General features: G+C 37.7%; 1 protein-coding gene across 1 annotated transcript; it reads right to left on the bottom strand.

Annotated features, from left to right (window-relative positions):
* Positions 1-999: 999 nt before the first annotated feature.
* Positions 1,000-4,368, bottom strand: LOC125493337 (uncharacterized). Its single transcript, XM_048636593.2, has 2 exons — positions 4,229-4,368; positions 1,000-1,415 (listed from the first exon to the last, which is right to left on the bottom strand). The coding sequence occupies exons 1-2, from the start codon at positions 4,296-4,298 to the stop codon at positions 1,066-1,068; spliced, it is 420 nt and encodes a 139-aa protein (XP_048492550.1). The 5' UTR covers positions 4,299-4,368; the 3' UTR covers positions 1,000-1,065.
* Between the last annotated feature and the right edge of the window lie 7,868 nt (positions 4,369-12,236).

The raw sequence follows: 12,236 nt of genomic DNA, 5'->3' as shown, positions 1-12,236 counted from the left end.
TACATAAACAAGCATACTTAGACACTCAGACCGCGTATATAATAACTGATAAGCAAATAGACTGGCACATAAACAGATCAGGTACTACTGCACAACGTACATAATACACACGATTCCAAAATAGAGGTAGAAAGCAAATAAATCGGAAGATTTATAACCTGTTGTGATCAATAAGAATAGTACTAAAAGAGCAGGAGTAACTAGTAAGGAGGTTGAGTGACCTTTCCATTCGAATTAAACAAGTGCTTCCTACTAATTTAACTCGAACAATGTTTAATGTGCATGTGTGAGATAATGCTTTTGGGATAATGCTTGAGGGTAGGTTATACTTAAGTATCCTATGAGAAGGTGTTAATGTAATCCTTACTACTACTTCCGTTTCATTTTAATGTACATACTTACACTTTTTACGCATGTCAATGCAAAACTTTGAGGACATATATCTTTAGTTTTGTATTTGTAAAAATTATAAAAAGTACATATTAATAAAATACATGTTACGATGAATCTAACAGAATTTCACATGACTATATTTTCTTCCACGTATAAATCACAAATGGTGGTCAAAGTGAAATTTGTGAATAGTGTAAAATATCAAAGTGTTACAATTGAAATGAAACATAGGGAGTTTTTGTTTTTAATTATTTAGAAAAGGTGTTAGGATAGCAAATGTATACTACCTCTGTTTCAATTTAATCTACACACTTACACTTTTCACGCATGCCAATGCAAAACTTTGAGGACATATATCTTTAGTTTTGTATTTGTAAAAATTATAAAAAGTACATATTCTCACATACTAATACGAATCTAACAAGATCCCACATGACTATGTTTTTATTCACGTATAAATCACAAACAAGGATCAAAGTGCAATTTGTGAATAGTGTAAAATGTCAAAGTGTGTAGATTAATATGAAACGGAGGTAGTATACAAGAATATATTGGTACCAACTTGAAAAAGGAAACGATAGAATTAAAGTGATTCAAGTATTCATCTGCCTGAAGTAACGGTATAGAAAATGATAGTCTTCATACATAGACATACGAAAAACAAGAAATATATCAACTAACTGTAATTGGTACTATTTTCATGCATACACCACCAGCAACACCTGCCAATGGAAAACAAAATGATCCATAGCAACATTTTTTCCCAATAAATGGGAGCAGGTTACAATAATCGCTGTCTCCTTGACATTCCAATACTTCCGCGGTAGTTGCTGCGACTTGCTTATCACTTTGGACGTCCAAAACATCAATTTTTGGTTGTTGCATAATCATCTTTGTTTCTTGGTTTTCAGTTTGATCTACATAGGGTTCGATTTTTGCCACTTCTTCTATTACTGTCATCACTTTATATTCTACTAATATTTCTGCAGAAGTTTTAGTTGGCATCCTTCCCAGCACTGGAGCTGCATGAATAAGATCAACGTAACGTTTAATAATCACAAAAGGGAATGAGGATTGAGGAGTAGTATACTAAGTATATTTCCCTCTTATTTCATTTTACTCACTGGATTATCCTTATCAGGCCGGCAACCTTTGATCATTAGTACTATTGTTTACTTAAGTATTGTAAGTCTTGATAATGAACCTGACATGGTCGTGAACAGTTCAGGCTTGACTCTGTAAAAGTTGGGTCAAAGCTCGGCTTGTTGCGGCTCGACTCGAGTTCGGCTCGAGAGCTTAACGAGCCGAGTTGAGTTATGACAAGGTTCGAAAAATCCGTGAACAGGCTCAATTATCACTTTTTATATATATGGAAATAATGTATTATGTATATATACATAAATATTATTTTTATTCTAGATATAGCACAATAATAAGTTAAACAATATTATTATTGTTAAGGAGTAGGTCTGTTCGTAATATTTCGATAATAACGACTCCGTCAACACTTGGTCAAACCTCTGCTCAGTCAAAACGCGGTTCTCAAGTTTCAAGTTCGGCTCGAGTTTTAAATGAACCCGAGATGAGCTAACAAAAATTCGGACTGCGCTCGACCGATAAACCTTCCTATTTGTAACACTATTTCTTTTAGTTCCTTCTAGTACTTGTTTGGTATCACTTTTAGGAAGTGATCCCCTATATCAAGATAAACCTTATGCTTTGCTAAACAATGCCCTAAAATTTCCTACTAACGTCCTAAATATGGTATTTTTATACCGTATTTATACCCTTATATTTCTTTTCTCTCTCCTCCCCTTTGACTCACTTCCCCAACCCCACCTTCTCCAATTTCAAAAGTTCCCACCACACCACCACCACCACCACCACAACCGCCACAGTGTCCCGACACACTACCACCACCATTCCCGAACTAACATTACATTCCTTGATTTTTGTGACCAAAATTCAGATATCACACTTTTTCTCTCTCTTCTTAAAATTTTGTTCTTCTCCAAACATACAGTTTTTCTCCTCAAAAATTTTGTTTGATGATTTAACAACAAAGCAAACCTAAGTCTACAACCTCATACGATGATGTCGATGATTATAGATCTTCTTTCACTTCAAGGGTGGGGTAAACAACAAACAAACTACCATGGTACTCCCTCTGTTTTTTTTTATCTTTCTCACTTGGAATCTTGACACTATTCATGCATAGAGAGAATCTTTTCAAATAATGTTCTCAATTTATAAGAAAAAACATAGTCATGTGGGGTCTTGTTTGATTCGTCTCAATTAGTACTTTATTAATATTCAATCGTTATAATTTTTACTAATATATAATGAAAGATATTTAAGTTTTAAAACGTGCATTGAAAGACGCGCACAGAAAAGTAGGAATGATAAAAAAAACAGAGGGAGTATTCATCTGTACATCTTCATTTTAATTTTTTTTTTAAAAAAAATGGGGCGCCCGCCAAGGACGCCTCACCACCGGTGGAGGCATCCTTGGCATGGTGGAGCGCCTGCCAAGGACGCTTCCACCGGTGGTGGGGCGTCCTTGGTGGGCGCCCCATTTTTTTCTGAAATTTTTTTTTTTAAAAAAATTGGTAGGCGTCCACCGTGGACGCTCCACCACCAGTGGAGCGTCCATGGCAGGCGCCTCACCATGTGGTGGAGCGCCTGCCATGGACGCCTCCACCGGTGGTGGAGCGTCCATGTTAAAAAAATTTCAGAAAATGAATAAAACAGAGGAGAAGAGGGTGTGGAGCTACGGTGGTGGTGGTGTGTCGGTGGTGGTGCAGTGGTGTGACGGAGGAGTTGCAGCGGTGGCGGCGGTGTTATGTCGGTGGTGGTGCAGTGGTGTGGTGGTGTTTGGTTTTTTTTTTTTCCCTTTTTTTCAATCTATAATTATTTTTAATTAATTTGTCAATGAAGCAATCAGTTTGATGTGTGTAATTGTATGAAATTCGATGATTACAATCTCACTACTGCCTTCATTCTGAGACATTTCTAATTTTTGATGAATTTGTTGATCGTATGATGATTTTAAATGCATAGTTCAGATAGGTGTTGGTGGTGGTGGTGGTGGTGGAGGGGGCATGAAGGTGATGGTGGTGTGGAAGAAGAAGGGGAAGTGAGGAAAGAGAAGAAAATAAAAAAAATACAAAAATACAGTATTTTATACAAATACAGGGCGTTACCAAAAAATTCTAGGGCGTGATTTAGCAAATGAGTAAACCTTCTTTTAATGTTTTCCAAACTAGGTACATCAGATATCTCAGGGATCCCAAACCCAAATGAAAGATGAGTTATATACACATCTACCACTTCACTTACTACATTATGCTTCTACTAGGAATATTCATAATGCTTCTGAAAATATGTTTTCTCGGATTTAATTTGCAAAAGATAGTTTTTACGTTGATAAGTAAAAAAACCAAAAAACTTAAAGTTCACACCTGCAGCAAACAACCCCAAACAAAGGATATACACTATACAGTAGAGAAAGGCTTGGTAACCAACTGTTTGAGTCCAAAAAAGACTCAAACACTCAAAAAATTACACAATGGTACCGTTATAACCTGGTATTGGTATTATATTGTTATCAGGATTGGTACCAAGCAACCTTACTTTGGTATCAAAATTTTCGGACAATGGTACCAATCTAACCTAGCATTGGTACCAAACAACACGCGCGTGAAATTTCCAAGGCTTAAAATGACCAAATTACCCCCGTTTGAGTCCCCTAAAAGACTCAAACGGTTGGTTGCCAAGACTATACAGTATACAATAATACAGTAAAGCTAATGCATTAAGTGCAGTAATTAATAACCTGTTGTGATAGTCAGCAAGAGCAATATCGCTAAAGCAGGAGCTAAGAATTTAACTGAGATACTCTCCATCTGCTTATAGATTTGTAATCACCGCGTATACTTGTGCACTAATCTTACTAAAAGAATAATTTGCTTTTAAGCTCTACTCTTTCCTATACATGCAAAGTCCTTCCTATTTATAGTGCTAAACTATATATAATTAATTTAGACATTCCACTCAAATTTTATAGTATACTATTCCCTCCGTTTCAAAATATAAGGCATTTACGATTTACGAAAATTTGTTTTTATTATAAATATCTTTCATAATATGATAAACAAAAATTATACCCTTATATTCATCTTGAACAAAATTATACAATAACAATATTTTTTTAAATTTTTATCAACATGAATTGAGTTTAATTAACGGTCAAAATTCGACCTTGAACATTATGTATATATGCGGCATGCTTTATATTTTGAAACAGAGGGAGTAGCTAATAAAACAACTGTTGCACGTTGTTCTAATTATCTAAGATCCGTCATTATCGCCGTGTGAATGAGAGTTCCGACGCATCATACATTATACTATGGAATTTTTTCCTTACATAATGCAAAAGTGATTTTAATTCCCAAAATATGCCCAAAAAAAAAATTCCCTGCGTACCGTCCACGTAGGACAGCACGCTAGATTTTTTTTTTTTTCAACTTAAGTAAAACCGCTACTTGAAGTAGCGGTTTACAAAAACAAAAACAAAAAGAAATTTTTTTTTTTTTTTTTGTGTGTGTTGTATAAACCGCTACTTCAAGTAGCGGTTCATTACTCAAGTAGCAGAGTTTGATTTGTGCTTGCAATATTTTGCCCATGTAAACCGCTACTCAGAGTAGCGGTTTAGTAGCGATTTTTGTGGGCAAAAAAAAAAAAATCAGTTTCTCGCGTGCCGTCCTACGTGGACGGTATGAAGGGAATTTTTTTTTTTTTGGCATATTTTGGGGAAAAAATTCTTATACTATGGTTATGACTTTATGACACGCTGACAATCCTTAAATTGATGCACTGTTATTTTGAAATGGTGTTTCTTTTTTAAATCATAAAAGTGTTATTAATGCTTAATTATTGTTGGATTTTTAACATTTATGTTTTTGTTTACAGGTTTGAGGAGTAATCTCTAGTCTCTATATCATTTTCCGACTTTTTTTTTAATAATTGCTAATGACCACGTTTGTATTTCTCGAAGAATTAAAAGTTTAGAGTGTGATTGATTTGCTATGTTTGCCTTGTGCCTAATGACACTATTGAAGCTATGATTTGTAAAAGCAAATGGGATACCCCTTATCGCCTGTCAAACATATTTTAAGATGGATACACATTTTCCCATATCCACCAATCTAGTTATAAATTGAAACTATATTTCGGCTCCAGCGATGCATCGGTTCAATTACAATAAACAAATATGTTATTTCATAATTTATTTCGCCACTTTTTGTATTTTTTGTCCATTAAGAAATTGAAAAGTTTACATCATAACGTGATAAGTAAAAAAATCTGTAAAGTTTAAGTTTGAAAATAATAGCTTAAATGGAATTGTGTTAGTAGAATATTACATAAATAGTCTCTTATTAGTTACGTAATAAGAGTTTTAGAGATGCATATATTTGATTAAGTCTTTTTAGTCAAGTATATTTATTTTAAGACTTATGATATTTTATTTCAAATATTAGACAATAAAGTCATAGTGTATTGATGGTTAAGTTCTTACTGTTAATTTCATTTCAAAGGTCACCTGTTCGAGACCTTGCAATAACACAATTTTATTTTATTGAGGAGTACACATGGATATAAGCATTTGCATTAAAAGTTCGAGGAGAGTGCTGAGTGCCACGTGTCATTAGACTTCTTTAGGCATGAACTTCAATATATTTGTATAGATATAGTACTGAACTTTTATTTGTTGCCCCAAAATTAAGTAAAATCGTCCCAAAAAAACTTGAACTTATTACATTTTTAACATTTTCTTTCTTTTTCCGTAAACCACCACCACCACCATCAGCCACCTCACTCCACCACCATCCACCTCCTGCAACCCCCCATTCCCGCAAAAATAAAAAAAATAGTCGTGTCCACCGGGAAAACGTCCGGCCTGGACGTTTTTGCGGTGGACGCGACTGGTTTTTTTCTTTGGGAAGGGGGTTCTTTGGTGGTTGTGCATGATTTAGTTGGTGGTGTGCGTGGTCTCGGTGGTGGTTGTGGGAATGAAGGTGGTGATAGTGGAAAAAAAAAGAAAAAAGAAAGAAAGAGTAAAGTTGAAAATGTTTGATAGAACCGGAACGATTTTAAGTAATAGGGTGATGTTTAACAATCCCCATTTAATAAGATTGCATATGATAACTTTTTGATTGGTGCATAAATAAATCCAAATTATTTTTTTAATTTTAACCATAAAAGGTAAGTGTAATCCAAAAAAAGGTAAAAAAAGTAGCATAGATAAATATTTGTTTCTCAAGATAAATACTAGTGAAAATATTGGGTCAGACCGTCTGACCAAATACTTACTGTCAGACGGGATGACCCAAATGAAACATTTACTTTTGTTCCCTTTCTCCCCTTCATACCATCAGGTACTAAAATACGCGAAAACTTTTCTCTACTGAAATTGAATGACCAAATAAATTTTTACCTTCAGAGCACCAGTGAAGCAAGCCTTGCAAGAAGGCTGGACTCCTCCTTAAGTGAGATTGAGGAGCATTAGTACTGAATGTCCTCCATTCGTTAGTACTGAGATTGAGGCACCAAAGTAGAGAGAGAAAGAAAAAGAAGGAGATAGAGAGGGAGAGTGAAAATAGAGAAATAATGAAAGGTTGGGAGATGAAGAAAGGAGGGGAAGAGGGGGATCATATAGAAAGAAGAGAAATAAGGAAGAGAGAGGGTGGGGGCGCAATGCAGTAAGGTAAGGAGGGAGGGGTGTAACAGTTCAATCATGACATTTGAATTTATCTGTTGGTGCTTTTCTTAGGTTTTCAGTTAGTTTTGTTGTTATTATCAGTTGGTGCTTAATATGTTTCAGGTGCTTTAATTTTCAATTTAGTTGGTACTTTTCTTAATTAGTATTTCAGTTAGTTTGTTATTATTTTCAGTTGGTGCTTTGTTAGTGTTTCAGTTAGTTCTTGTTGTTATTTCAGTTGGTGTTTAATATGTTTCAGTTGGTGCTTAATATGTTTCAGCTGCTCTTATTTTTCCTTTCATTCAGTTGGTGCTTTATTAATGTTTCAGTTAGTTCTTGTTGTTCTTTCAGTTAGACCTAAGTTACTTTCATTTAGAGGTAACTTACTTTCAGTTAGACCTAACTTATTTTCATTTAGACCTAAGTTATTTTCAGTTAGACCTAAGTTACTTTCATTTAGACCTAAGTTACTTTCATTTAGAGGTAACTTACTTTCATTTAGACCTAACTTACTTTCATTTAGACCTAAGTCTTTCAGTTAGACCTAAGTTACTTTCAGTTAGACCTAAGTTACTTTCATTTAGAGGTAACTTACTTTCATTTAGACTAACTGAAAAAAATGAAGACTAACTGAAAACAAATTCAGACTAACTGAAAAAAAAATGAAGACTAATTGAAAAAAAATGAAGACTAACTGAAAAAAATTAAGACTAACTGAAAAAAAATTTAAGACTAACTGAAAAAAATTGAAACCACCTGAAAGTCGTCCGACCAAAGATTATGGTCGGACGAGTCCGACACAATACGTTATCTAAATACTATAGTATGTCTTAGTTGTAGTGGGCCAAGGCTTGCTTTCACGGTTTACAAAACATACCTCCTTATCCAAAATACTTTAAACATCTTGAATTTTACACAATTTACACACTTTTTTGTTACCATATTTTGCAAATTTTACATAAGAAAAATATAATTATGCTGAATCTTATTAGATTTACCTCAAGCCTCGACACCTAATTGGTAAAATATCTTATATTTTCCCGTGGGGTGCGGCAGGACTTATAATGCATCCTAGGTGCTTCGCACCATATAAATTGCCTCAGAATGCCACCAAACCACCGATTTATTATTTTGTGGTGCAGCCACGGAATGGCCCCAAAACAGTCGTAAAAGTTGTTCTTATGACCGATCCATGTCGTGAATTCCATAATATACAATGCCATGTCCCCACGAGGCATCCCACTTCGGTGCATTAGTCCCGAGGATGTCTAAAACCGTGACTATATCCTTTAATTTTGACCGTTTTAGGGCACCTCTGGGCCTGATCATATTTTTTTTTGAAAACCTTCTTATGGGGTGCGACACGACTTATTATGCATCCCGGGTGTTTCGAACCATATGAATTGCCCCATAATGCCACCAAACCTCCCATTTATGATTTTGTGGTGCAACCACGGAATGGTTCCGAAACAGTCGTAAAAGTTGTTCTTAAGCCCGTACAAAGTCATGGAAGTCCTTAATATACCATTCCATGCCCCCTCGAGGCATCCCACGACATTCGATGCACGAGTCACGAGGACGTCTCAAAATCGTGAATTATAGCATTCAATTTTGACTGTTTTAAGGCTCCTCCGGATCCGGTCATATTTTTCGCCGAAAACCTTCCTATGGGTGCGTCACGACTTATAATGCATTCCGGGTGGTTCGTACCATATGAATTTCCCCAGAATGCCTCCAAACCATCCATTTATAATTTTGTGGTGCAGCCTCGAAATGGTCCCGAAACGGTCGTAAAAGTTGTTCTTATTCCCGTTCAAAGTCGTGGAAATCCTTAATATACCATCCCATGTCCCCTCGAGGCATCCTACAACATTTGGTGCAGGAGTCCCGGGGACGTCTAAAATCGTGACTTATAAACTTCAATTTTGACTGTTTTAGGGGCTCTTTTGGGCCCGATGGTATTTTTTGCCGAAAACCTTCTTATAGCTGTGGCCCGACTTATAATGAATCTCGGGTGCTTCGTATCATATGAATTGCCCCAGAATTCCACCAAACCTGACACTACCATCTGTGATTTGTGGTGCAGCCACGGAATGGTCCCGAAACGGTTGTAAAAGTTGTTCTTATTCCTGTTCAAAGTCGTGGAAGTACTTGATATACAATCCCATCCCCTCAAGGCATCCCACGATATTCGGTGCACGGGTCCCCGTGACATATAAAATCGTGACTTAGCCTTCAAGTTTGAACGTTTTAGGGCTCCTCCAATCTTAAATTTTGCACTATTTACACACTTTTTTTTTACCATATTTTGGAAATTTTACATAAGAAAAATTATAATTATGTTGAATCTTATTAGATTTACCTCAAGCCTCGACACCTAATTTTATATATCTTATTTTTTTCCTATGGCGTGCGGTACGACTTATAATGCATCCAGAGTGCTTCGCACCATCTAAATTGCCACAACCATCAAACCACCCATTTATGATTTTGTAGTTCAACCACGGAATGGCCCCGACATGATCATAAAAGTTATTCTTATGCCCGTTCAAAGTCGTTGAAATCCTTAATGTACCATCCAATGTCCCCTCGAGGCATCCTACGACATTTGGTGCACGGGTTCTAGGGACATCTAAAATCATGACTGATAGCCTTTAATTTTGATCGTTTTAGGGCTCATCCGGGCCAATTCATATCTTTTGTCGAAAACCTTCCTATGGGGTGCTACACGACTTATAATGCATCTCGGCTACTTCGCACCATATGAATTGGCCCTGAATGCCACCAGACCACCCATATATGATTTTGTGGTGCACCCAAGGAATAGCCACGAAACGATCGTAAAAGTTTCTCTGATGACCGTTCAAAGTCGTGGAATTCCTTAATATACCATCCCATGTCCCCTCGAGGCATCCCATGACATTCGGTTCTCAGATCCCGGGGACGTTTAAAACCGTGACTTATAACCTTCAATTTTGACCACTTTAGGACTCCTCCGTGCCCGATCATATTTTTTACTGAAAACCTTCCTACGGGGTGTGGCACGACTAATAATGCATCCAGGGTGCTTCGATTGCCCAGAATGCCATCAAACCACGCATTTATGATTTTGTGGTGCAGCCACGGAATGGTCCCAAAACAGTCGTAAAAGTTGTTCCTATGCCTGTTCAAAGTCGTTGAAGTCCTTAATATACCATCCCATGTCCACTCGAGGCATCCCACGACATTCAGTTCTCGGTCCCGAGGATGTCTAAAACCGTGACTTATAGCCTTCAATTATAACTGTTTTATGACTCCTCCGGGCCTGGTCATATTTTTCGGCGAAAACGTTCCTATGGGTGTGGAACGACTAATAATGCATCCTGGTGCTTCGATTGCCCCAGAATGCCATCAAACCACCTATTTATAATTTTGTGGTGCAGCCATGGAATGGTCCCGTAACGGTCGTAAAAGTTGCTCTTAAGCCCGTTCAAAATCGTGGAAGTCCTTAATATACCATCCCATGTCCCCTCGAGGCATCCCACGACATTTGGTTCTCGGGTCTTGGAAGCGTCTAAAATCGTGACTTATGCCTTCAATTTTGACCGATTTAGGACTCTTCCGGGCCCAGACAAATTTTTCACCTAAAACCTTCCTATGGGGTGTGCCACAACTAATAATGCATCCCGGGTGCTACGATTGGCCCAGAATGCCATCAAACCACCATTTTTTATTTTGTGGTGCAGCCACGGAATGTTACCGAAACGATCGTAATAGTTGTTTTTATGCCCGTTCAAAGTCGTGGAAGTCCTTTATATACCATCCTATGTCTCCTCGAGGCATGCCACGACATTCAGTGTACGGGTCCCGGGGTCGCTTAAACCGTGATTTATAGCCTTCAATATTTACCGTTTTATGGCTACTTTGAGACCGGTCATATTTTTCACCAAAAACCGTCTTATAGGTGCGGCATGACTTATAATGCATCCCGGGTGTTTCGCACCATCTGAATTGCCCCAGAATGCCATCAAATCGCTCATTTATGATTTTGTGATGAAACCACAGAATGACCCCGAGACGGTCGTAAAAGTTGTTCTTATGCCGGTTCAAAGTCGTGAGAGTGCTTAATATACCATCCCATGTCCCCTCGAAATATCTTACGGCATTCGGTGCAAGGGTCTTGGGGACGTCTAAAACTGTGACATAGCCTTTAATTTTGACCGTTTTAGGGCTACTCCTGGTCCGGTCATATTTTTCGCTGAAAACCCTCCTATGGGGTGCTACACGACTTATAGTAGATCCTGGGGTATTTCGTATTATTTGAATTTGCCCAGAATGCCATCAAACCACCCATTTATAATTTTGTGGTGCAAACACGGAATTTCCCCGAAATGATCGTAAAAGGTTTGCTTATTCCTGTTCAAAGTCGTGGATGTTCTTAATATACCTACCCATGTGCCCTCGAGTCATCCCACGACTTTCGGTGCATGGGACCCGGGGACGCCTAAAACCGGGACTTATAGCCTTTATTTTTTACCGTTTTATGGCTCATTCGGCCCCGATCGTATTTTTCTCCAAAATCCGTCTCATGGGTGCATCACAAATTATAATTTATCCCGGGTGTTTCGCACCATCTGAATTCCCCCATAATTCAATCAAACCACCCATATATGATTTTGTGGTGCAGCCACGGAATGGCTCGGAAACGGTAGTAAATTTTTTTCTGATGCCCGTTCAAAATCGTGAAAGTCCTTAATATACCATCCATGTCCCCTCGAGGCATCCCAAGACATTCCGTGCTCGGGTCCCGGAGACGTCTAAAATCGTGACTTATAACCTTCAATTTTGACCGTTTTAGGAATCCTTTGGGACCGGTTATATTTTTCGCCGAAAACCTTCCTATTGGGTGTGGCACGACTAATAATGCATCCCAGGAGCTTCGATTTCCCCAGAATGTCATCAAACCACCCTTTTATAATTTTGTGGCCGGTGTAGTCACGGAATGGTACTCAAACGGTCGTAAAAGTTGTTTTTACGCCCGTTCAAAGCTATGAAAGTCCTTAATACACCATCCCATGTCACCTCGAGGCATTCCACGATATTC

This window comes from Beta vulgaris, chromosome 9 (assembly GCF_026745355.1).
Source record: "Beta vulgaris subsp. vulgaris cultivar EL10 chromosome 9, EL10.2, whole genome shotgun sequence".
In the NCBI taxonomy this organism is placed as follows: Eukaryota; Viridiplantae; Streptophyta; class Magnoliopsida; order Caryophyllales; family Amaranthaceae; genus Beta; species Beta vulgaris.
Note: the sequence above shows the minus strand (reverse complement) of the source record. Positions and strands in the feature narration are given on the sequence as shown.